Source organism: Mus caroli, unplaced genomic scaffold (genome assembly GCF_978045245.1).
Source record: "Mus caroli unplaced genomic scaffold, Mus_caroli_1 scaffold_3, whole genome shotgun sequence".
NCBI lineage: Eukaryota > Metazoa > Chordata > Mammalia > Rodentia > Muridae > Mus > Mus caroli.
In genome coordinates, this window is record NW_028227258.1 from 7,675,152 (window position 1) to 7,701,999 (window position 26,848).

Genomic DNA, 26,848 nt, shown 5'->3' on the forward strand with positions numbered 1-26,848 from the left:
TACACAGGTCTTAGAGTAGAATTGGTTGCACACAACTTTTGAGTTTAGTGGGCTTAGAGTTTTACATCTTAATGGAGTCACAAAATTTTTCCGATATGTAGTAGTCCTCAAGAACATTTGAAAGATTTCTGGTTAATTTGGTAAACATTTTTGAAAGGCTTAATAGAGGCTTAGAGGAAGGCTTAATGGAAATTTGAATAAATGAAAACCAGGGATATTTCTTGCTTTTATTAAAGGGGATGACGCATTTGAGAAAGTTAAGATTGAGACTTTTTTTTATCCTTTGCTTTTTATCATGATACATTTTTAAAGGTGTATTAGTTATTTGTTATAATCTAATTACACAGAAAAATAGTTTTTTACATGAAAATTGAGTGTCAGGAAGGCATTTCTGTAGGTAGCATGAGAGGGTTTTCAAACCTGCTTTCAAAGTGCATTTGGGCGGTGGTGGCGCACGCCTTTCATCCAAGCCCTTGGGAGGCAGAGGCAGGCAGATTTCTGAGTTCTGGGCCAGCCTGGCCTACAGAGTGAGTTCCAGGACAGCCTGGGCTACACAGAGTGTTCAGTATTGCTAACAGATATGGTCTATCTTAATATGGTCATATAAATAATTTCCAAAATATTTGAGCTTCATCACCAAGGCAGTTAGTTGTATTTGGTTTTTAAATAAGAATACTAAACACAAGGAACTGATGTCTGACCTTGCTAGCTCTTCAGTTTATTAAAGTTAGCTTTAGGGTTTGAAGAAAACACCCATGACTCCTGAGCTACTTTAATTGATCGCCTTACAGTCAGTAGTTAGCTAGAGGTTTTGTGTTGATAATGCAAACACATCCACGTGTTGTGGCACATGCCTTTTTGGTATTTTGAAGTAGTCTCACTATGTGCTGCCTGGCTTTGAACTGGTGATTCTCTCGCCTCTGCCTCTTCAGCATCTCCTACTTGCCCGGCCTCCACAGTCTGCGTGGTGCATTTAATCCTAGCTCAAGAGGCAGAGGCAGGTGGATCTCTGTGAGTAGAAATCCTGGTCTATATAGTGAGTTCCAGGATAACCCAGGCTACATAACGAGACCCTGTCTCAATTTTTTTTCAGTTTATTTGAATATACCTTACAAATTTTCAAATTTAGGTAAGCCACGTAGAAATAAATTGTTTTAAACTAGCTCTGGTACTTACAGACTTTACCAAGTATAGTAAATAATTTACTGTAGCCATTTTAAAGCCAAACGCTCTTTTAATAAAAAAATTAAGTTTAACTTCTTTAAATTAAAAATGGGGGGAGGGCTGGAGAGATGGACCCAGGTTCAATTCCCGCCACCCACATGGCAGCCTAGAACTGCCTGTAACTCCCAACTCCCAGGCTCCAACCCCCCCATACATACCAATGCGGCAGCCTAGAACTGCCTATAACTCCCAACTCCCAGGCGCCAATCCCCCACATACATACCAATGCGGCAGCCTAGAACTGCCTGTAACTCCCAACTCCCAGGCTCCAACACCCCCATACATACCAATGCGGCAGCCTAGAACTGCCTGTAACTCCCAACTCCCAGGCGCCAACCCCCCACATACATACCAATGCGGCAGCCTAGAACTGCCTGTAACTCCCAACTCCCAGGCTCCAACACCCCCCACATACATACCAATGCATGTAAGATTTAAAAATAGAATACTTTTTAAAACTTAAGTCCGTTTTTCGTAGCCCTTCCTTCTGTGTCATACCAGTATGTTAGCAGGGAACTTTGCGGGAGTTTTGTTAGATTACAGCCCACTGCAGTTGCCACTGGTGTCCCTCAGGGCCTGGCTGTCTGGATAAAGAGTAGAGGTAAAGTCACACTATATCAAGTAAACATGGCAGAGACAAAGATAACAGTTCTGACTTTCGCCCTTGTTACTTTTAAGATAAAGACACAGACATGAGCTTGAGGGAGACTATGGATGAGCTTGGCCTGCCAGACAGCATGAACATGGACTCAGCAGATCTCTTTGCTTCAGCAACAGAGGTAAGACAAGGTGTGTCCATGGTGAGGAAGTCGTGCCATTGCACTACACTTTAGTTCATTGCCAAGCGTGCGTGCATGTGTGTGTGTGTGCGTGTGCGTGTGCGTGCATGCATGCCTGTGTCTGTGTATGCATGTTGCCTGCATGAATGTGTGCATCATGTATGTTTCTGGCACCCACAGAGTCCCTGGAACTGAAGTGACAGTGGTTGTCAGCCACCATGTGGGTCCTTGGAGTTGACCCCAGGCCCTGGGTATGAATAACCAGTGCTCAAAAAGTGAGCAGCTCTCTGGCCCTGCCTGTGTGATTTTATTTTTCACCTTTGTTTGAGACAGGGTTTTGCTCTATGGCCCATGCTGGCCTCAAACTCAAGTTCTCTTACCTTACTCTCCTCGAGACTGGAATTACATATAACTTAACAGCCATTTCATTCTAGCGTCTGGAAAGATTCCTCAGCAGTTAAGAGCATCGGCTGCTCTCCCTGGAGACTTACGTTCTATTCCCAACACTCACATGGGCCCACATCCTTGGTGAGTTTGAGGTCAGCCTGGGATAGTGAAATTTTGTGTCATGACCAACAAACAAAGGTATCTTTATGGAGATACTATAAAATATACTCTTGAACACATACAGTTTGGTGTTTTCTAGTATTTTCATCATTGGGTTTCACTGTGTAGTCTAGGCTGGCCTCAAACTGAGAGTCTCCCCATCTGCAGTGCTGACAGTGTGCGGTTGTGGGTGTGTCTGCCCTACAGCTCCAAAGCATGTTTGTTCTTCATGGCTAGGTATTAAACCAAGTAGCTTCGTGGGCCTGCTTACAGGATCTGTGTGTGAGGAGTGTGAGAGACCCCACACAGCTGTGTCACTAAGACACCTCACCTCAGCGTGGGTGTTGGCTTTCTTAGAACTGCCCAGTGGAGTCTCCTTTTTGGTTGACCTTCTGTCTTATAAGCCCCCGCACCTCCTGAGACCACATATAGCTGGTGCAGACAACATGCAGCGAGGAGTGCCCGGAGTCTCCCAGGAGGTCTAATGGCCTCCCTCAGCCTTCCTTTGAGGGAGCATCGATAGGTCTCATTCAGCTGAGATCTGTGGTATGCAATCACACTGCTCCTGGGGACTTTTTCTTCTTTTCTTTGAATAATTTATTTTTATTTTATATGAGTTGGTGTTTTGCTTGCATGTGTGAAGGTCTGTGTGAAGGCGTCAGATCCCCTAGAACTGGAGTTATAGACGGTTGTGGGTGCTGGGGACTGAACCTGAGTCTCTTGGGAGAGCAGCGTAACTGCTGAGCCATGTCTCCAGCCCATACTTTCTGTGATTAAGATGGCAGTGGCTGTTACACTCACATACAGCATTTCTCTAGTGTCCAGTATAAAGAAAATGTGCTATAGGCTCAGCATCCCTGCCAGGAAATGATTGAGACCAGTAATGAATGTGTGTGTGTGTGTGTGTGTGTGTGTACATGTGTGTACTTGTATTTACATGAAAATGACATCTCTGGGAATAGAGTACAAATCTAGACACACTATCCATTTACAAAACAACTAAGAGAGATGGCCCAGCACTAGTTGTTGTGGTAGAAGATCTGGGTTTGCTTTGTAGAACCCATATGGTAGCTCACAACCATCCATCAGCACATGTGGTACACACACACAAGTGTAAGCAAAACACTAATATATGTAAAATAAATAAATTTCTTTTTTATATAGCCTGGAGATAATTTTAGGTTATATTTATTATCTTGTACTTTGAGGGCATCCCAGACAAGGTAAGGTATCGAATTTTGCACTTGTGATAATACATCTGAACATAGGTTTGTTTTTTTTTTTTTTTTTTTTTTTTTTTGGTTTTTCGAGACAGGTTTCTCTGTGTAGCTCTGGCTGTCCTGGAACTCACTCTGTAGACCAGGCTGGCCTCAAACTCAGAAATCCGCCTGCCTCTGCCTCCCAAGTGCTGGGATTAAAGGCGTGCGCCACCACCGCCCGGCTGAACATAGGTTTCAAATTAATTCATCATTCTGGGGTGGATTTTCAGGCTAAGGATGCTCTACCTGAATAATAAATGACAAGTTTTGTTAGTGACAGCAGATACTAACAAGCTGCTATGTCCTAGCCAGGAAGTGCTATATAGTATTGAGCTCAAAACTAACCTGATTTTTCTCTGTGGTCAGATTGAATGTGCTAAGTAATGTTATAGTGGAACCCTAGTCAGTCTTTGTAAAACTCCAATTTCCAAAAGGTTTCCTCTACTTGTGGGGCCATTTCCTTCCCCTTCTCTCAGTCCTTCACAGTTTATAATGTTTGACATTTTGTTTCTTCTCTTGCTTTAAGCATCTTGGCCAGTTTCCAGGGTTGCACAACCCCTGTGTTGGGGACCCTAAGATGTAGTACAGGGGCCGTGTGCTCCTATGGAGCTATTCCTCCATGTTTGAGTTTGCCCTTACTTCCAGACAGCTTGTGGCCAATCAGCCTGAGCGGTGACCTCTGTTCTTTCTCTAGGTTTGTTACAGTTGCAGGTGACCCTTGGTGTTCATCTTTGTTTTAGTTCTACCATAAACTGTTGAGAGACTTAAATTCCACAATCCCCAGTTCCACAAGAAAACTCACTGGCTTGAACTCCACGCAAAAGTGATTTCAGAGGATGCCTTGAGGAAGTTGGTTGTCCCCATGGGGTCCTGAGACTTGACCTCAGGTTATCAGACCTTTACCCACTAGCCATCTCTCTGGTCCTAAGGCACATGTTTATATTATATATTGTAAACGATACTGGGCTGTAACAACTTCTGTTGCATCTTGCCTAAGGCAGAGACATAGTATAGTCCAATTGAGAGCATAAGGTCTGAGTTTGGAACTGTGGCTCAGTTAAGCCTGCCGCACAAGCATGAGGATCTGAATTTGAGCCCCAGCACCTATGTCAGGGGCCAGGCACATGGGCTAGCACTTGAAAGCCCAGAACTTGGGTACTGGAAACTAGAGGATTTCTGAGACTTGCTGGTCAGCCAGTTTTGCCAGGTCAGCAATTTCACGTTTAGTAAAAGACCTTGTCTTTAAAAATAGGGGGAAATGACCAAGGGCAAACCAGACATCAGCCTTCAGCGGCCACTTTCAGACATATGGAGAAGAGCCTGTGCTCTGGAATGTGCTGTCTGGCTTTGGACGTGAGGATTTACTTATAGAACATAAAGCACACTTCCTGTTACCATTTACTCCTGCTCCGTGCCTGTCTGTTGCCACTCGTTATCTTACTGAACTTGCAGTCTGAGCTAAGGAATAGATGAGATTGTTTCCTCTGAAGTACTTAGCACAGCATCAGCTCCGTGCACAGCCCTAACACGGCAGCCTGCCCAGGATCTTCTGGATACAGATGTCCAAGGGCGGGCCAGCACCGTGGCTCCTCACTGTTGTAGCCCTCCTTCTGCACAAGACCCAGGAGTTGATCCCAATCATGAAGATAACTGAAAAGCTCCTCCAGAAAACAATGAGGATATTTTGGCATAAGTTGTCAAAGACAGAAGAAGCTCAGGAACTCTGAGAGGACTTTGAAAAGTCCAGATAGCATTTATTCAGATGATCGCCGAGTCCCCAGAGGAGCGCTGAGCCGTGTGGTTTTCATGGCTCAGCTCTGTCTCCACCAAGGTCTGAAATGCCAGGTCATACAGTGCAGCCACTGCCCCGTCTTGTTGGCCATCACAGGAAAGACCGTAATGGTGCCAGCCTCTCCCAAAGCTATGTCCCTCGAGAACTGTCAGAATTTGATCTGTGTGGCAGCTTCCAAAGCCAAATTCTTGGCATTTGTCTTTATATTCGGCTAGTTTGGTTTGATTTTGTTTTTTTGAGGCAGGCTCTCATTATATAGCTCTGGCTGGTCTGGAACTCCTTATGTACACCATGCTGGTCTTGAACTCACCAATATCTTCTATGTTCAAAGACACCAAAAACATTAAAATAGTAAAACAGAAAAAAATGTTCCAGATTCTGTATCTGATTTATAAAGGCTCACAACATACAATTAATACTAACTAGGTAATTACAACATACAATTAATACTAACTAGGTAATTACAACATATAATTAATAGTAACTAGGTAATTAAAACATACAATTAATACTAACTAGGTAATTACAACATATAATTAATACTAACTAGGTAATTAATTACAACATATAATTAATACTAACTAGGTAATCACAACATATAATTAATACTAACTAGGTAATTACAACATACAATTAATACTAACTAGGTAATTACAACATACAATTAATACTAACTAGGTAATTACAACATATAATTAATACTAACTAGGTAATTACAACATATAATTAATACTAACTAGGTAATTACAACATATAATTAATACTAACTAGGTAATTACAACATACAATTAATACTAACTAGGTAATTACAACATACAATTAATACTAACTAGGTAATTACAACATACAATTAATACTAACTAGGTAATTACAACATACAATTAATACTAACTAGGTAATTACAACATATAATTAAGACTAACTAGGTAATCACAACATATAATTAAGACTAACTAGGTAATCACAACATAAAATTAATACTAACTAGGTAATCACAACATAAAATTAATACTAACTAGGTAATCACAACATATAATTAATACTAACTAGGTAATTAATTACAACATATAATTAATACTAACTAGGTAATTAATTACAACATATAATTAATACTAACTAGGTAATTACAACATACAATTAATACTAACTAGGTAATCACAACATATAATTAATACTAACTAGGTAATCACAACATACAATTAATACTAACTAGGTAATCACAACATACAATTAATACTAACTAGGTAATTACAACATACAATTAATACTAACTAGGTAATTACAACATACAATTAATACTAACTAGGTAATTACAACATATAATTAATACTAACTAGGTAATTACAACATATAATTAATACTAACTAGGTAATTAATTACAACATACAATTAATACTAACTAGGTAATTACAACATACAATTAATACTAACTAGGTAATTACAACATACAATTAATACTAACTAGGTAATTACAACATACAATTAATACTAACTAGGTAATTACAACATACAATTAATACTAACTAGGTAATTACAACATACAATTAATACTAACTAGGTAATTACAACATACAATTAATACTAACTAGGTAATTACAACATATAATTAATACTAACTAGGTAATTAATTACAACATACAATTAATACTAACTAGGTAATTACAACATACAATTAATACTAACTAGGTAATTACAACATACAATTAATACTAACTAGGTAATTACAACATACAATTAATACTAACTAGGTAATTACAACATATAATTAATACTAACTAGGTAAGCATTTGTCCAATGTAAACATATGCAAAGAACGTGAGTGGACATTTCTCCAAAGAGAATAGTCAAATGGCAAATAAGATGAAAAACTGCTTTCTATTATTGTCACCACGGAATGCAAGTCATTCCCATCTGCTGTAGTTGTTACAATAAAGGTAGAAATAGCAGCTGTTATAGAGGGTGTGCAAGCATTGCTAGTGGCACTAGAAGGTGGGCAGCCACTCTGCAAAAACAGTAAACACAGAGTTACCACCTGACCCTTCTATTTCTATATGCCAGGAAAGTGGGAAAGCATGTATGTATACAAAACTTGTACACAACTATTGATAGCAGCCTGGACTGGAACATGACGGCCCAAACATGGGGAGACCAGTGCCTGCCACGGAGGAGCGGATGAAAGTAGTGTGCTGTCTGAACTCTGGAGATTTGTGTTTGTGAGTAATCTGCGTGCGTGTGTGTGTGCGTGCGTGCGTGCGTGGGGGGGGGGGGGGGTCATCACATGCTGCATGGCGCCCTTGGAGGCCAGAAGAAGGCAATAGATTGATTCCCTGGACCTAGAAGCACAGGTGTTTGTACACAGCCTGCTGTGGGAACTGAGAACCTAACCCAGGTCCACCTTTAGTGCTCTTAACCACTGAGGCATCTTCCCAGCTGCTCTTGAGTTTTCTCTATCCATAAACATGAGTGAGCTGCTGATGTGTGGTATATCAGGGTTCAACCTGGGAAGCATTCTAAGTGACAGCAGCCAAACACCAGCGCCACATACTCTTCAGTTCCATGTGTATGTCGTCTTCTCAGTAGGAAACTGTGGGTTCAAAGTAATTGTTTCCAGAAGCCAGGACAGGGGTCAGAAAGGGGCCTCTTGGTGGGCTGGCAGCGGGTGTGTGAAAGGACTGTGAGTGCTCCAAAAGCCAACGGGTTGGATACTTCCTTAGGGTCAGTTTTATGGTGTATGAGGTAATCTTAGGAATGCTGGATTATGAAGTTTTGAGCTGGGGCTATAACTGAGGAGGTGCGGTGCTCACTCACCCTGCGCAGCCCTAGGTTCTCTCCCCATAGCACCTCGAAGAAGAAAACCCAGTGTTCCAGTAAGTGGGTGGGTTATTTGGTGTGGATTTATGCTCAGCAGGCCGCCCAGTCGCAGTTGCAGTTGTCTTCTAGTGAGCTGTCAGGCTGGAACTGCATTTATAGACTTGTTAGACTCTGTTCATGGACTCAAAGAGGATTATCTTTCCGTTACGGAAACGCTAATCAAAGCCACAGAGAAGACAGCGGTCCTTAGGACAGCACGCGGTATTTGTTTCCGTGTTTTTACAGGTTTGCCTCGTGAGTTTGAAGTGTCCTTTGGATGGTAAAACCCTCCTCAGTTACTCTACCTTTTTGCACACCTGGTAGATTTAAGTAGTTGGATTTAACAACTGAATTATTTGCAAAAGATTTTTGTTTGTTTGGTTGGTTTTGGTTTTTTGAGACAGGGTTTCTCTGTGTAGCCCTGACTGTCCTGGAACTCACTCTGTAGACCAGGCTGGCCTTGAACTCAGAAATCCGCCGGTCTCTGCCTCCCAAGTGCTGGGATTAAAGGCGTGCGCCACCACCGCCCGGCCATGTTATTTTTAATGAAGTGTGGGAAGGCACATATGAGTGTGAATGCCCTGGAGAGCAGAACTGGCAGGTTCTGTGCTGGTGCAGTAGTGCTAGCCGTAGCGTTAGCCTCAGGCGGCTCTCCAGCCCAGCCCCTGGCTCCTCTGTTCCTCTGTTTGTTTGTTTGTTTGTTTGCTGAGACAGGGTCATGCTCATGTTCAGTCAAGCTGCTCTTGAACCTTAACTATTGAATGTTGAAGGAAAGTGAATTTAGGTTTTGTTACATAAAATGTTAGTGATTTCTGTGGGTTAGTCACATGTAGCATACTTTGGTAGTATTGAAAGCCTGGGCTTTTACAGTTCTTCTTACTCCCGTGTAATCCATCCTGTGTGTCCTCAGCTCGCAGAGCAGAGAGAAGCGCAGCAGACCTTCAGCCTGGAGTCTTTTTGTCCCTGCCCTTTCTACGAAGAAGCTATGCATTTAGTTGAAGAAGGAAAAATTTACTCCAGAGTGCTGAGGTATCATTCCAGCTTAGTTCACAGCTAATATTTTATTATTTTATTTATTTAGTAAGGTACTGATGGTTTTTTGTGTGACAATTATTAAATCATGCTATGAATATGGGAAAGATACATTTTGGTCCAAGTAGATTTTTGCACAGCCTGCCAGTGGCAGAAGACATGTGCTTTCCATTAAGGGCCTGCTTAAGTCCAGCTCTGTGGGAGACTTGCTCGTGGTTGGAACCTAACAGTTGCTCTCTGCTCTTCATGATGTAGAACTGAGACGCTGGAGTGCCTAGGAGACAGTGACTTCCTCGCCAAGCTTCACTGTATCCGGCAGGCTTTTCAGGTACTTGTGAGCGCGCTGAGGCGGCCTGCACTGCCGGCCTCTGGCGCAGTCCCGCCTGTGCACAGGGCAGCTCTCCTTGCTTCACTGTCCTTCCCACACCTTTCCAGGCCTACCACACTCCGTCTAGACAGAATGTTGTGATGCTGCAAGTGTGGACAAAGCTGCTTGAAATGAGGCTCCCTCATTACTTGTTTCAGATTTGCATCTGGGGTAAAAAGTACTCGTTTACTAAAATGAAATAAGGTGGCTAAGAGTAAAGCCAGCTGTCTGCCCTGCCTTCAGGTCCAGCTCTCTGTGAGCTCAAGGCTAGCCAGAGGTACAAAACCAAATACAAAATTATAAAGAAAATAATTACTTTCTTATGCTTGAAAGCTACATAAAATTTACCTTAGATTTTTAAAAAAAAATTTTAACATCTATTTTTATGTGTGTGTGTGTGTACATGAGATGAGTTCAGGTATCCATGAGCCCAGAAGAGGACATCAGATCCTGTGGAGCTGGCTTGTGAGCCACCCAACACAGATGCTGGGAACCAAACTTGGGTCCTCTGAAAGTACAGAGCATGCTCTTTTTTTCTAAGGTTTTTTTTTTTTTAAAAGATTTATTTATTTATTTATTTAATGTATGTGAATACACTATAGCTGTACAGGTGGTTGTGAGCCTTCATGTGGTTGTTGGGAATTGAGTTTTTAGGACCTCTGCTCGTTCAGGTCGGCCCTGCTTGCTCCAATCAACTCTGCTCGCTCAGTCCCTGCTTGCTCTGGCCCAAAGATTTATTTATTATTATACATAAGTACACTGTAACTGACTTCAGACACACTAGAAGAGGGATCAGATCTCATTACGTGGTTGCTGAGATTTGAACTCAGGACCTCCAGAAGAGAAGTCAGTGCTCTTACCTGCTGAACCATCTCAGTAGCCCCAGAGCATGCTCTTAATCACTAAGCCATTCTTGCATCTCCTCACTGCAGATAATTAATTGTCTGAAACAGAATTTAAGATCAAATTTACCCGCCCTGAATCTTTTTTGATCACTGAGCATAAGTCTCTCCATTTCTGTGAATTTGGACTTCCTCTGCCTTCAGTAGTGACTTAGCATCACATCCACTGCCCTGACTGCCCAGTCACCCATGTTTCACGGGACATCACTCATTTTCACGCTGTGGACTGGTGTTTTTCAGCTAATCCTTGCAGAAGCAGACAACAGGTCATTCCTTGCTGAAAGTGGAAGGAAAATTTTGTCAGCTTTAATTGTGAAAGCACGGAAGGTAAATATGTCTCTGAGCAAGTTTTGTTCTTACTGGTTTCTTTAACTGAAGACTAAATACAGGGGCTGGTGGCACAGTTGATCAGGCAAAGTCCTTGGCACCAAGTCTGACAAACTGAGCCGGCACCATTGCCAACAGCTGTGCCCTCACCTCACACAGACAGGCTTGTGCCCCGTGTCCTGCCAGATGAAGAAAGAGTTTAGCAGGTTTTAGAGTAAAATGTATATTTAAATTTTAACAATGAATGAAACCTTTGTTAGTAATTAGAAAGATCCACCAAACACTCTTGATTTACTGTTGTTTGAGACCGAGCCTGTTGGCTCCTCTGGTTGGCCTGGAACTCACTTTGTAGATCAGGCTAGACTCAACTGTGTGCTGATCCTTTTCCCTCTGCCTTGTGGGTGTTGGAATCCCAGACGTGCACTACCCTGGCTAGCGCAAACAGCATTCATTTATGTCTGAGTTACTTTCAGTGTGCAAAGCCAGGTTATTTGTAATAACTTAGAACTGCCTGTGGCCTCTGGCGATGTCTGGTGCGGCCTGTTGGGAGATCTGCTGCTATGACCGGTTGGGGCTGCTACCTCCTCAAGCCTCCTCAGGAAGAGGCTGGAGAGCAGAGCACTGGGAACCTGGAGCAGGGACCGTACTGCCTGGTTCTCATCCTCACTGGGCTGAGTGAGGCAGAGCCTTTCCTGAGAACTTCACTCAGAGTGTTAGGAACCGTGACACTTCGTGCAGCTTGTCCAGAGGAACAGGCCTGCCTTTAGCCTTTGCCCACGGTACCCAGCTCCAGGTCATTCCTCTCCAGTCCCTCTCCGCACAGAGCAGCTGTATTTATCTTACCCTGTTTCAGAAGACGCGTAGGACTAGATGAATGGGAAGTGGGGGGGAACCTAACCATACAGTGCTAAGTGAATAGCAAGTGATAGATACTCAGTCCTTGTAAGTCACAGGACAAATCTTGGGTTGCTTTCTTGGCCGTCCCATTGTAGACAAGCGCAGGGCTTTGAACCAGTGTGCCTGCAGGAGGAGCTCATCTGCACCGGAAGGGCCACCCCGCCTCCGTGGCCCCTGCTCTCCTCTACAGTCTGAGCACTGGTTTGCTGATGTTTTGCTGGCATCCCTGTTCTTGGCTTCTGTGAACAGGATAACAGCTGGTAGTGAAGGGCTGAGAGTTAGACCACCTGCCTAACTCATCGTGGAAAAGGGCCTCAGTTGTATAACCAGGTGAGGGGCACACGTGGAACCCCAGGACCTGTAAGGACAGTAGAAACTTGAGGGCATCCTCCACTATACAGGTCATTTGAGGCTAGCCTGGGTTGCTAGAGGTGCTTAAAAATGAAAAAACTTGGGGGGGGGTGTATTGGGGACTTTTTGGATAGCATTGGAAATGTAAATGAGGAAAATACCTAATAAAAAAAATTAATTCAAAAAAAAAAAAGAAAAAACTTGGCATGCTTTGAAAATATTTTCTAGAATAATTAAGATTCAACTTTCTTGAAAAGTAACTTATTTTGTAGGCTTGTCTTGTTATAAAGTATGTTCTGACTACACTATGTTTTTGCAGAATCCAAAGAAATTTCAAGATGTTTTTGATGAAATGATTGATTTTTTAGAGCAGACCGATCACTGGGATAGCACTGAGATGGAACTTGCTGCCAGAGGGGTAAGCAAATGACAGAATCCCTATTCCTGCTCTGTGCATGCTCACATGAGCAAGGCTTTGGGTCTCTGTCTTTTCTTTAACTGATAGCAAATCCAGCCGCTGTCACATCCAACTGTGTAGTGTTAGGGTACTGTGATATCTAGCTGTGTGGTGGTAGGTACTGTCATATTTCTGACATTCATCAACAATGGAAACTATATTCTTTATACATGATTGGTTATAAGGAAATGCTTTCTAAAAGCCTTTTGACTTCATTCACGTAAGGTAGACCTTGTTACAAGGATGTTACAGTGGGCTGTGCAAGAGTGGTTTGAGATGAATAAGAGACAGGGTACCAGGGAGCCAAGGAAGTAGACTTTTCATAGAACTGAAGAAGTAAATGTACCGAGAAAAACCAGAGACAGGCTTACTTTAGAGAAGGTATAAAAATTAGAACTTACATTGCAGGTCTACATGTGAATTCATAGGTTGTAGCATATACAGGATAGTAGAATTTGATATAGACATGATCGTTTGAGTCCATACATACTTCTTAGTTCTGGTTATGTCAGTATCTAGGAGCAGCAGCAGTACACAAATATTATTTCCAGCACACAGTTCTTGGCTCCTAACCAGCATCCACTAAAGCGTGGTAGGAACCCTTGGGGAAATGGCGTCTATGCTGTGTTCAGAGCAGCTCACTGTAGTAGAAGCTCACAGAATGCATTTCCGGGGAGCTGGGGACACGGTAGGTCCAGACACAGGACCCTACCTTCAGCCTTTCTAATCTTTCCTACTTTTCCATATTCATCTCTAAATTAGGTAAATCTGAATCCCAGGTCTATTTTCATTTTCTCAGCTTTTCTCTATTCCTATTGTCTTTCCCTTGGCCTACATCTCTATGCCTTTTGACTAATCTACTCCATCTCTATAGTCCATGACCCATGGAGCACTGCATCTCTAATCTACTCCATCTCTATAGTCCATGACCCATGGAGCACTGCATCTCTAATCTACTCCATCTCTATAGTCCATGACCCATGGAGCACTGCATCTCTAATCTACTCCGTCTCTGTAGCCTGTGACTCGCTGCCCACTGCACCCCTAATCTACTCCATCTCTGTAGCCCGTGACTCGCTGCCCACTGCTTTCCTCCCTTACATTCCTCTCCTCTCTTCTCTTCTGTTCACCTGCACTTCCGCTAAGAGTATCTTGTTGTTTTGAGATAAAGACTCTTTGTAACCCAGCAATGGACTCTATGGAGCTGGTGATGGACCTGATCCGTCTGCCCCTCCCAGCAGATTCTGACATCAAAACCATCTTTAAATATGTGATGCGATGATCTACCTCCTCAGCATCTCCACGGTCCTTGAGAATAGAGTACAAGTCCTGACAGGCTCTCGTTCTTATTTCCCGGCAGGTTTTACCTGCTTTGCCATAGCATACTTTCAGTGTGTCTTTCTATTCAACAACATTGTGTTTCTTCTGACCTTAAGGCTCTGTCAGGAATTCAATGCAACTGGGAAGGTTCTCTCCCTAAGGGAAGTTATCTCAAATATCCAGCTTACACTCAGTCTCTGCTGCAAGCTCTGTGAGCTGTATTGTGTTTATTGGGATTATTTTCTTGCTGCTTCCCACCCCCACCCCACCCGGTAGACTCCAGGAGAAACTGATTTCTTGTGGCCAGGAGGGAGCAAACTTCCTAGATTTGCAGTTTGGTACTTACCTCCTCTTTGTAGAGTAACTTACTCTGAACAACTCAGAACCTAGCATTGCAAAGCACAGACTTGACTCCAGAATTCTGTAATACTCATTGCTATCTTGCAATTTAATACAGGTGAAAAATTTAAATTTTTATGATGTGGTTCTGGATTTCATATTAATGGATTCCTTTGAAGATTTAGAAAACCCACCGACATCCATACAGAGCGTGGTGAACAATCGCTGGCTCAACTCTTCCTTCAAAGAAACCGTAAGTGGCATTTCCTTTCTTGGCTGTTCTGGTCTGATGGAAAATGGTCAGAGATAGAAAACTAATTAGAAATTACAGAGGTCAGAAGTGGTACCACATGCCTTGAATCCTGGCACCCAGAGAGCAGAAACAGGCAGATCTCTGTGAGTCCAAGGCCAGTGAGAACTACATAGAGAGACCCTGAAGAAAATTGAACTCATCCTTGCCATTGGGATCCTGTGTGCAGCAGTAACACTGTGTGCAGTGGCATTCTCCTCTGACAGCCACGGGCACCGGCAGCTGCTGTGGCTATCGCGTTTCGTGGTAAAGTCTGAGTGCTGGAAATGCTTAGACATTCCATTGGCAGTTGCGTGGTTGTGTCAGAACTTCCAGATCCTGCGTCTTAGAGCTTTTTCCGTGCAGGTCTCCTTTGCTAAAGCAGCACTGTAGCCACAGAAAGTGTACTCTCTTCACTGCAGCCACTGGCTTGGGACAGTTGGGCCACCCAGAGCAGAGGCTGCCCCAGGATCCACTCAGGCGATGGTTTTGCCTCCTCGTGGTTAGGTTTTTGGTTCTTGAATAAAATTCAGCTGACATTCCAGCAGCACTGTCCTTGAAGGACAGACAATAATCTATCTTAATCATTCAGTAGAGAACATTTATTTGTGTGTATATATCACAAATTATTTTCATTTCATTTCTATAGGGATAGAAGTTAGGACCTCTGTTTTTGTTCATTTGTGAGACAAGGTCTCACTCTGTAGCCCAGGTTGGCCAGCACTCTGGGGATCTATCTGCTGCTTCAGCCTCTTATGTACCAGGGTCACAGGCATGAGTTTCCATGTGCACCATGAGCCTTGAGAATTGTGCTGCAATTCTGAATTGTGCCTTGGTTCTAGAGCTCAGCCTTTTTCTCTTATGGACTGGTTGGCTGGTTGGTTGGTTGGTTGGTTGACTGGTTGGTTAGTTGGTTGGTTAGTTGGTTGGTTGGTTAGTTGGTTGCTTGGTTGCTTGCTTTGGTTTCGTTTTTCAAAACAGGGTTTCTCTGGGTAGCCTTGGCTGTCCTGGAACTCACCAGGACAGGTGAGTCCTCTGTAGACCAGGCTGGCCTTGAACTCAGAGGTCTGCCTCCCAAGAGTTGAGATGAAAGGGGTATACCACCACTGCCCAGCTTTTGTATATAAATTCTAATTTCATAAAAATGAACTCCCCCTGATATTTGTAAACAACACAAGGAACCCGGAGTTGTCCTTACTCTCACTGTTTGGGACTTTAGACCAAGAAACTTTGGATTCTAATAAAAATCACTTTTTAAATGGAAATATTAATAATAAATATGAAATTTTTTTTTTTTTTTTTGGTTTTTCGAAACAGGGTTTCTCTATATAGCCCTGGATGTCTTGGAACTCACTTTGTAGACCAGGCTGGCCTCGAACTCAGAAATCCGCCTGCCTCTGCCTCCCAAGTGCTGGGATTAAAGGCGTGCACCACCAAGCCCGGCATAAATATGAATTTAAACCTTGCTTTTTTTTCCCTCCGTCTATATTTAGGCTGTGGCTTCAAGTTGTTGGTCAGTGCTGAAACAGAAAAGGCAACAGATGAAGGTAAAACTCACTATGCCCCGGACTCCTCCTCAGTTCATTCTCTGTGGCTTTTAAAAACAGCTGAGACTGGAAGACTGCAGAGCCCATAGTCCACCTGCCTGCAGTATCTAGTAAGGCTTTGTGCTGTCCCAGCACCTGCAGAACAAACAGGCCCGAGTCTAAAGAGGGTAAGAAGGGCGGCCTTGCTTTATAACCATGCATCCTCACAGACCAGAGTGACACTTCCTCAGGCAGCAAGGGGGACTGATAAACCCACAGGCCTTCTACGTCTGTGAGGTCCATGCCTTCCCATGTGTAGACTCTGCAGTGAGACTGCCAGTGAAATGTTGGTAACAGTAGACCCTGGGAGTTGCTCAACCCTTCCATCCTTAGTGGCTCCAGTTTTGAGAAAGGCTAGTGACAGTATTTACTTTATACAGTGTTTAAAAGATTCAGTGTAAGGTGCGAAGGGCTCATGTGAAGCTCAGTGGTCTTCAGTTCAATTCCAGCTACAAAGAAATTTAAACAGCCAACACAACAACACAGAGTTCATTAGAAAGTACTTAGCATAGAACATTGTGCAACTACTGGCTATATTACATTATCCGACCTGGGTTGGTTTACCAGATCCATATTTGTGATCTAACATCTGTAACACTGAGCGCCTGGCCGACCCTAGATGTTCTGTGGCACAGCCCTTCCTTCAGCATCTTTGGTAGGTGCTTAGGGATAATTCTAGGACGTCTATCTGAAGAATGCTGGTTTAAAATTATTCCAGAATCCATGCTGCATCTGTCTTTCCCTCTATAGGTCTTTCTGTCTTTGTCTCTTTCTCTCCCTGGGAGTAAGTCTGAGTTTGTGTCTATGTAAGAAATGAGTGTGTGGACGACTGTGAGTGTTTCTTTATGTAGCGGCTGAGGGGTGCCACAGTGGACCTGTGGACGTCAGAGGACAACATTTGAGTATCCATCCACACCTTTGCATCTTCTTTGAGACAGGATCTTTTTCCTGCTACACAAGCCAGGCTAGCTGAAAATGTCCTGTCCCTTCCTCTCATGACCCCATAGGAACATGCTGGCATTACAGATCCTTGTGCCATGGCTCTGACTTTTGTGTGGGTTCTAAAGATCTGCATTCAGGTTGTCAGTCTTGCATGACAAATTCTTGACCCACTAAGCAAACAAAACAAAATCCTCAGCTTTGCCAATGGAATGTATCAAGGATCAAGTAGGAGAATGTCAAGACAAGGTAGAGGAGCTGGACCAAAATAACCATCAAAATCAGCTTAGGGGAGGGAGGGTTTCTTTGGCTTACACTTCCACATTACAGTGCACCATCAAGGACATTGAAGGCAGGAACTTAGAAGAAAGGACTGAAGAGATGGTGGAGTACTGTTCACTGGCTTTTGTTCATGGCTTTCTCAGCTTGCCCCCTTATATCATCCAAGACCACCTGCCCACAGTGGGCGGGGCCTTCTCACAGCTGCCATTAATCAAGAGAAAGCCCCTCAGACTTACCTACAGGCAAGCTGATGGAGGCAGCCCTCTTCCCAAACGGCCTTGTGTGTGTCAAATTGACAAAGAGCCAACCAGCACATTAAAGAACAGAACATATGTGAATTCTAAGATACTATAAAAAGGCTAAACTTTTGAAACACGGAAGAAAAGAAACCCAGGTTGAAGTCACAGAAAATATGTTCAACAAAATCATAGAAGAAAGTTTCCCAAATTTAAGGCAAGATACCTATGAAGATGCAAGAGGCACACAGTGAACATCGAGTGGATAGGACCAGAAAAGGAACTGCCTGTGTCGAATACTGGTCAAAGCACTGAATGTGCAGAGCAAGAAACGATAATGAAAGCTACAAGAAAAGGCCAAGTCACGTATAGAGACAGGCCTATCAGAATAACAGCTACATCCACCTTTCTAGTGGAGATTTAAAAGGCCACAATGGTTCATATGGATGTTCTATAAGTTCTGAAAGACCACAGATGACATCTTAGACTACTGTGCTCAAAAAACTATTAGTCTCACTCAAAGGAAAAAGAAAAGAATTTTATGACACTCAACAGATTAAAGAAGTTTATAACACCAAGCCAGCTCTACAGAGGATACTGGAAGGATACTTTGGTCTTAAGAATAAACATACGTAAGAAAATAAACATTTTCAGAGCAACTAATCAAGAGAGTGCTAAGAAAACACAAAAAACCCAAAATGACAAGGACAGGAGATACTGTACACTGTTCAGTAGCAACTGGTACTAATAATAGTTGTAATTACCCAACAAACAGACACAAACTAACAAGTTTGATTAAAAAACATGCTTCCCCCTCCCTTGTTTTTGCTTCTTCCAAAAACCATGCCTTATCATCAGCGATAGGGAATACCTCAGGGTAAAAGGAAGTAAAATAGAATGAAGAGGCAATGAGAATTACCTATTCTAGTGTCTGACAGAACTGACTTCAAACCATAGCTCATCAGACAAGATAAGGACACATCATACTAAAGACAGTCTCCCAGGAGACAGTACACTTGTAAGGAACTGTTTGAATTGGAGAGACGGCTCAGCAGCTAAGAGCACAATGGTTCTTCCAAAGAACCCAAGATCAGTTTGAAGTACCAAGTCAGACAGCTCACAGTCACCTGTAGTCCAATTGCAGGGGAACTGAAGCCTTCTGGCCTCTGTGATCACATGTATGTATGTACACAGAGATATGCACATAGACACCTGATTAAAATAAATCCTTAAAAATACATACTTTTGATCTAAAACCACAGATTCACATCAACACTATGTTAGTGAGCGACTTTGACTCACCAGTCTCACCAATAGACAGGTTATCCAGACAAAAGCTAAATAGAATACACAGGAGGGGAATGACATCATGCAAATCGTCCTAACAGACACCCAGACATTAAAGAAGACACTTTCTCAATAGCGCTGGAACTTTCTCCAAAATTGACAACATAGTAGTATACAAAGAAAGTATCAACAGATGTAGGAAAATTGAAGGACCATTCTATGTCCTGTCTGACTACAGTGGAATAAAACTGGATACCAAGAACAAGAAACAGCACACAAATCCGTGCAAACTGAACAGCAGGCTATTGAATGACAGGTCAAGGAAGGTATTGAGAAGGAAAATATTTTTACCTAAAAACTGTCTTAATGGGATTTATATGCTGTGAGTGTTTTGCTGTGTGTCTGAGTACTAGTGTATGCCTGGTGCCCACAGAAGAGAGAAGAAGCACCGGATCTCTCTGAGACTGGAGTTAGAGAACTACCATGTCAGTGCTGAGACTCGAACCCATACCTGCTGCAAGACCAGCCAGTGCTCTCAGCCCTGAGCCGTCACTCCAGACTGAAAGGAAAATCTTAGTTCCTAGAACTGAATAAAAATGAAAACACATTATATCAAAAATCTAAGTATCACACACACGGGGGTGGGGGGTGAGAGAGAGAGAGAGATCTTAGAAATTACTTAATGATGCATCTGAAGGCTTTGGAAAAATAGGACAAACAATGCCCATAGGTGGGAAAAAATAATCAAAATAAAATGGAGATAAAACCAATTCAAAAGTTCAATTCAAATCTTTTTTAAAGATTGTCAAACCTTTAGACTAATTAACCAAAAGAAAGATAAGACCCAAATTAATAAAAATTAGAGATTAAAATGGAATCAAACACCAAAGCAGACACAGGCAATTCAGAGAATCCTAAGAACATAGTTTAAAAATCTACTAAACTAGAAATTCAGTAATATTAATTTTCTTCAAATGCATATATATGTACCAGTTTTTCATAAGAAGAGTCAGTCACATGTCAAAGTTTAATAATATTGACTTTCTTAACTAAAGGTTAGAATTCTAGTAAGAATAATTCAATGCTTTATGTGTTTATGTGTTTGTTTATAGGCTGGCCTGGAACTTCTGCATTGCCAGAAATGACCTTGCCATCCTAATCCTCCTCCTTGTCCTCTTCCTCCTCCTCCTTCCCATGTGCTAAAACTGCAGCTGCACCCCAGCACACCTGGTTAAACTGCAGCTGCACCCCAGCACACCTGGCTTATAGGGTGCTGGGTACCAAGCCCAGGGTACTGTGTGTGCAGTCTACTTACTGAGACTTAACGCTTAGCCATTTACTGCTTAATCCTTTAAAACCGATTTTAGAGAGGTCTTTGGTCATTACAGTTGAGTAAAACCTTCAAATCATGAAAACTGGTCAAAAGATCCCTAAAAGTTACATAGAATGCTGTATCATTGTTAGAACTTGGTACTATGTGATAATTGCTTTTAGGAAGTAGAACTTAAATGCAAAATCCAAGATGTTCTGTGTGGCTTGACTGGGGATGGCCCCCATGCTCGGTCCCCAGCTGATGAACTGGTTGGGAAGGATTAGGTGTGACTTGTTGAAGTCGGTTGTCCTTGTTAGAAGAGGTGATCCAGAGATTTTTAAAAAACCTTTTATTTCTATGAGGTGAAATTGCTTCTCCTCTGAAACTGCTGGCTAGAGTATGAAACCTCTATAAACCCTCTGGCGCTTGGTTACTTTTAAGTTTGTTAGTATTCCCAACGGCTGTCTCATGATGGAACCCTAGTCTGCTTCCAAAGACTTCTGACCGCATGATGGCTAGCAGTTTATGAGAAATTACTAGAGAAAGTAAATTTAAGAAGACAAAATATACTGACTGCCTTTTGTTTCCCAACAGATCTCAGATGGATTTTTCGCTCATTTTTATGCCATTTGTGAGCATATCAGCCCTGTCTTAGCCTGGGGCTTCTTGGGGCCTAGAAATTCTCTCTATGACTTATGTTGCTTCTTTAAGGTATGTTCAGCCATTGAAACCTAGTTTTAAAGAATAAAATAAAGTTGTTTACTTTTGTGTAACATGCAAAGTTATAAAAATCACCTAATTCTATATTTAAATGCCAGTAATAAATTAGAGACAGTAATCCAGTGTTAATCTTACAGAACAGTGCCTTAGAGAGCTGGTGCCCTACAGTTAGAACAGACTCCCCAGGTCCACTGCCTGTCTCCTGTCTCCTGTCTCTTGTCTCGGATACTATCATATTACAGTGACACTCGGGAAATACTGCAGAAATGACTGTGTGGTATTGAGTTACAGAACTAAGTTCTGTACAAGGTGATAGGAATGTTGAAATCCAAGCTGTAAGAATTCACATGAGAATTTAAAGTTGTGTCCTCATGTCTGAGGTTTGCTTGCCAAAATGTTTGTTGGAGTTCCCTGCAGAGTGTTCTGGCTGGCAAAGTTCGGGGGAACCTCTGTGTTTGGCAGGATCGAGGACTGAACTTCAGGGACCAACAGTCCAGAGGTGTATGAGTCGGAATGCTAGGATGCTGCCCTGCTGTACTGTGAAGTTTCTAGAAGTCTGTTTGCTTTATTAATACAGCGGCTTTATAAATGGTTTAGCACGTTTTCGTTTTGTCATTTAGAACTCATTAATTTGTTGCTAGTCTATTTAACCTTCCAGTTGTAAATTGTGTGCTTCAGTGGAGTAGAGCTGGCGGCCAAGCTGTCCTGAGGTCTCCAACTCCCACCTTTCTTGTCAGAGTGGGGCACTAGCTGGTGCTAGCTCGGGGACTCTGGGATGGCCTTGCTAGTACTTGTTACCAAACCCTGTCTGAGGGTGGAAACTGGATGTCGCTGGCTTTCTCTTTGCAGTTCATTCTCTTCCATCATTTCATAGCTGAGATCTAGTGCTTAATAGTCAACAACTTACTTTAATGTGCTTCACTGTATTAATTCCCTGAAATGACACTCCTCGACACCTGCCACTCACTGTAGACATGACACTGGCGTTTTTCATTTATGTCTTTTTTTAGCAGAAAAATATACATTTAAAAGTATTATGGGGACTGGAGAGATGGCTCAGCAGTTAAGAGCACTGACTGCTCTTCTAGAGGTCCTGAGTTCAATTCCCAGCAACCACGTGGTGGCTCACAACCATCTGTAATGGGATCAGATGGCCTCTGCTGGTGTGTCTGAAGAGAGCAATGGTGCACTCACATACATGACATAAATAAATCTTAATTAAAAAAGTATTATGATCATTGCAAGCGGTTTGCTTTTCTATGCCTACGTGGCCAAGCACTCGAGGTGGCCTGAGAGGAAAGTCTGGTAAACAGCTCATAGTTATGTCCTGCTTTGGGTGCTTCTCATAGATGGCCTGTGCCAGCCCTGTGTAGTAAACATGCATGTGTGGTGGCACACACCTTTAATTCCAGCATTTGAGAAGCAGAGGCAAGCAGATTTTGTGAGTTTGAGGCCAACTTGGTCTAAAGGGCAAATTCCAGGACCGCCAGGGCTACACATAGAAACCATGGCTCAAAAAACACATACACACACACATATACAGACAGACACACAGACACACAAAGGACAAGTAATATTTGCACAAATTTTAAAACATAGAAAACAACAATCCAAAAGGTGAAATAACTTGTTCAAAGTCCTTTGCCCATGAGATGTGACTCCAGCCCCAGAACTAAGATGTCTGACTCCTGGTATAAAGTCTGGTCCAGTATTAACAGTTCAAAGCTTTAACAAATTATAGCCTAATGAATGCCAATGGCTTGTGTATTCCTTTTCCAGAATCAAGTTCTTTTCTTTCTCAAAGACATCTTCGACTTTGAGAAGGTGCGCTATTCGAGCATAGACACGCTGGTGGAGGACCTCACGCACCTACTCATCCGCCGCACGGAGCTGCTGGTCACCTGTCTTGGTGCAGATGCCCTGAGGCATGCCACCACTTGCACGAGTGGACACTCCCACGCCGTGCCCACTGCGCTCTTAGAAGCCAAAGTACAATAAGTACCAGAAGTGGCTGGAGAATGCTGTCCAGTGCTCTAGGGTAACTCCTGACTGTGAGTGCCTCAGAATCTACAGGGCTGACAGCGTGGCCTCAGGGAGAGGACAGTCTCAAGGATGGGCGGGATTGTCCTGCATGTATGCAGGAGGTTTGTCACTGAAGCCATGTGATGGATCCAGAGAGACTTTTTAATAATCCTTAGGTAATAATTTAAGTTGTGAAGTGTTGCGTATTATGTTGTGACTGTTGCTTGAATTGAACCCAATGCTATAGGAGTTCATTGTCTTCCCACAATCTGCAGTGTCCAGTGTCACCCTCAAAACACGTCTTGATGCTTTGCTCCTTGAGAATACACTAGCCCAAGGTGATTGTATTTGTGTAATAATCTACGACTTCTAGCGTCAACGTACTTAACTTTGCCTGAAATGTATTCTTAACCTTAGGTACTACTTCTTTAATAGAATTTAGACAATAGAGGTGTTTATCTACAGCTTGTATATTTGCTAATGTATTTGAGTCAAAGAAGGCATCCTCACCGAGGTCTGGTGTACGAGAGCACCTGAGTGAAGCGAGTGGTTTACAGCACACACTTGGGGTGGATCACCTGCAGTCCAGAGGATACTACTATTGTCCTGGAAGGTACGAGACACTGAAGTATTTTATCTTATTTTCCCTCAGATGAATTTTAAACTGGAAAATATAATTTATTTACCAAAAAAAGAATTAAAAATTTATCCTCTTTTAAATGTAACTTTGAGGCTGTCTTAAAGTTTTAAACTTTAGCATAAGATAATTTCCTCTCTCCTTTCACAAAACAAACTTTTAATCACTCACATAGAGAGTTTATCACATTAAAAGTTTGTCATGTTATGCATAAATTTTAAAAATACTCATACTTTGAACTTAGGTTTTAAAGGAATTTTTCTCTTAGATGTAAACCACACATATTTTGAATGTTATGGGGGTGTGTTTTATGTCCTTATGAGAAATGAGTAACCGGGTTATTATAAGTAACCTGCCGGGGCTGGAGAGATGGCTCAGAGGTTAAGAGCACCGACTGCTCTTCCAAAGGTCCTAAGTTCAAATCCCAGCAACCACATGGTGGCTCACAACCATCCGTAATGAGATCTGATACCCTCTTCTGGTGAGTCTGAAGACAGCTACAGTGTACTTTTATATAATAATAAATAAATCTTTAAAAAATATAAAAAAAAAAGTAACCTTCCAAGCGCATTATAGATTTTCCAGGCCTCATTAATTCTGCTTTAAGATCGCGTACCATGTTTTCACCAGTGGATTGGATTCACTGGCTTGCTATCCTGAAGTGGGCTGCATTGATTTTAAGAGTGAAGTGTACAGAAGGATGTGAAATGGTTTTAATAATGCATTTTTAGATTAAAGTGCCTAGAGTAAGGTTAATGATGGGAAAAGAAAAAGTGAAAACAAGAAGTTTACTTTTTTAAGATTTTGACTGTGTAGATACATCACAGTTATGTAAATCGTTATTAGATGTAGGATTTAGACCCGTGCCATTAGTGTGTCAGGCTCAGGCCATCACCTGTGTCCTCAGTGCACGCTGCCTGGCCTTCTCCCCTCGCCCTTCGTTTCCTGACCACCAGGCAGAAGTCTGCCTGAGAACAAAGCGCACTGAGCCTGACCTCCCTTACGCTTTCACAGTAGATGTTTTTACCTATGAGATGTCACCGATGTGAGTGACACACGTGTGCGTGCCTTCCTGTTACCACATGAGCAAGACAGTTGTGGATTATAGTCACTTATTCATTGGAGATCTAAGTATTTTGTCCTGTGGTTTTGTAAACAGAGATATTGGGGGGAAATCCTCCTTGAAATAGTCTGGAAGAATTGCACTGTATAACAGTGATCCTGCAGTGGTGTGAGATGATCCTGGTGGGTGATCCTTCCAAAAAGCATTTGATTTCTTTCTGTTTTTACATTTCAGTTAAAAAATAAATAGATTGCCCATCTTCAAGAAAGGGTTGGTTTGTCAAACTCAGTGCTTAAGTTTTGATGGGCTAATTAACTAGAATATAAACAAGATCGTTTGTGGCCTTTGATAAAAGAGATAAGAATGACCAAATGAAATTTGGGAGCAATAAATGTAGGAGAAAAATCTTTGGTGGGGGTTTGGGAAAGCTTAACTTTTTAAAGGATAATGTCTTTTTAAAAAGAACATCTCTGGCTCTGACTGTTGAAAATACTTAAGATATACATACCAGTTTTATTTGCCTTAAAATCAAACAGAGAAGCAGTGCTTTAACAGATAAAAACAGAAGGTCAAACTAGGCTAGAGCCTGATAGGGAAAGAAGAAAAGGCTAGCCTAGTGGACTCATGGTGTTAACTGAAGATAGCTACCACATGCAAGATGTGCGTGGGCAGAGTTGATCCTGAAAAAATAGCCAGCTCCTCTTTTTTGGAAGAAAAACTGATAAAAATTCAGTTGATTGATTTTGCTGTGTTTCTCTTGCTATGTTCTTGTTCAACTAAAAATGTAGTTATTTCTTCCCGAAGGTTAACAGTACTACGTTCATGAAATAACAAAGCAGAATTCTCTTCTTTTACAAGAAGCCAAGTTTTCAATTCTGTAAAAGTCAGCTCCAAAGAGCTGTGTCTGTCTCCTGAAATAGTTTGCACCAGGAGTCTATTGACTGTGGAGCTGACTGTTGTAAGTACTTACAAGGTTCCTTTGCTTTAAGGTGTAGGCTTTCCTACCTGCTTTGCAGAAGTCAGCCTAGAAGTGAGGAAGGCCAGAGGAGGGGTGAGAAAGTGGCAGTGCACTACTCTACGGCCTGTCGTGACCAGACCAGAAGCTATGTTATAACACTGGTTTTTATTTTTTATAGGAACATTATTAATAATTAACATAATTAATTGGACTGTAATTTTAAAGTATGAGAATTAGCCTGAATTAAAATCTGTGAATTTTTAAATTAAGGAATATGTATGTGAAAGTAAGTGTTTATGTGCCCTGTGATAAATGCGAATATGAACTGCTTTGTTCTTAATGACTGTCACTTTGTTCTTAATCATGTCACAGTCTCCTTGAGTGACCTCAGCGTATCTGTTTCTTCACTGTAAGGACGGAACTCACTAACCTGTATAAAAGTGAATCACTGCAGTGGCAGACAACAGCACCGTCCCTCACAGGCACTGCAGTGAGCGTGTTTTCTGTCCCAGCCAAATAAACCAGTGATGGTGTCTTAGTGATGTGCTGGCTGCATTAGTAACGCTTTCTATGATGTGTGATCACAGACGCCTTCGTAGGCCTGCCCTTTCACATGAGGCCATAGAGGGAGGCAAAGAGAAAAGAAGACTGAAATCAAGTGTAGAATACTACCAAATATCTTTTGTGCTACCATGGAAATAAAGACAGCATTGTGATTAATAAAGTTTCAGGTTTCTTGCTTTAATTGAAAGGTTTCAATGAATAAGGTCATCAGGCAGAGTAAGCTAATGAAGTGGGGCATGACTTCTCTCCATCGTCAGTGACCGTCAGCGGGCCGAGTGTGTGTGTGTGTGTGTGTGTGTGTGTGTGTGTGTGTACTAAGCTGATGAAGTGGGGCGTGACTTCTCTCCATCGTCAGTGACCGTCAGCCGGCCGTGTGCACGTGCGTGTGTGTGTGTGTGTGTGTGTGTGTGTGTGTGCTAAGCTGATGAAGTGGGGCGTGACTTCTCTCCATCATCAGTGACCGTCAGCGGGCCAAGTGTGTGTGTGTGTGTGTGTGTGTGTGTGTGTGCTA

General features: G+C 42.3%; 1 protein-coding gene across 4 annotated transcripts in view; it reads left to right on the forward strand.

The window, feature by feature from the left end:
* The window catches only part of Miga1 (mitoguardin 1), a 61,967-nt gene extending 35,470 nt beyond the window's left edge, over positions 1 to 26,497 (forward strand). For 3 of the 4 annotated variants that reach the window (XM_085835395.1, XM_029475130.2, XM_085835394.1), the window contains exons 8-16: positions 1,903 to 2,003; positions 9,361 to 9,479; positions 9,738 to 9,810; positions 10,992 to 11,078; positions 12,646 to 12,744; positions 14,561 to 14,695; positions 16,225 to 16,278; positions 20,968 to 21,084; positions 22,873 to 26,497. In XM_085835395.1, coding sequence (XP_085691521.1) covers positions 1,903 to 2,003; positions 9,361 to 9,479; positions 9,738 to 9,810; positions 10,992 to 11,078; positions 12,646 to 12,744; positions 14,561 to 14,695; positions 16,225 to 16,278; positions 20,968 to 21,084; positions 22,873 to 23,091 — 1,004 coding nt within the window. In that variant the 3' untranslated portion in view covers positions 23,092 to 26,497. The remainder of the gene's footprint in view (positions 1 to 1,902; positions 2,004 to 9,360; positions 9,480 to 9,737; positions 9,811 to 10,991; positions 11,079 to 12,645; positions 12,745 to 14,560; positions 14,696 to 16,224; positions 16,279 to 20,967; positions 21,085 to 22,872) is intronic. The other variant, XM_021157265.3, reaches the window with a different exon arrangement.
* Positions 26,498 to 26,848: the final 351 nt, after the last annotated feature.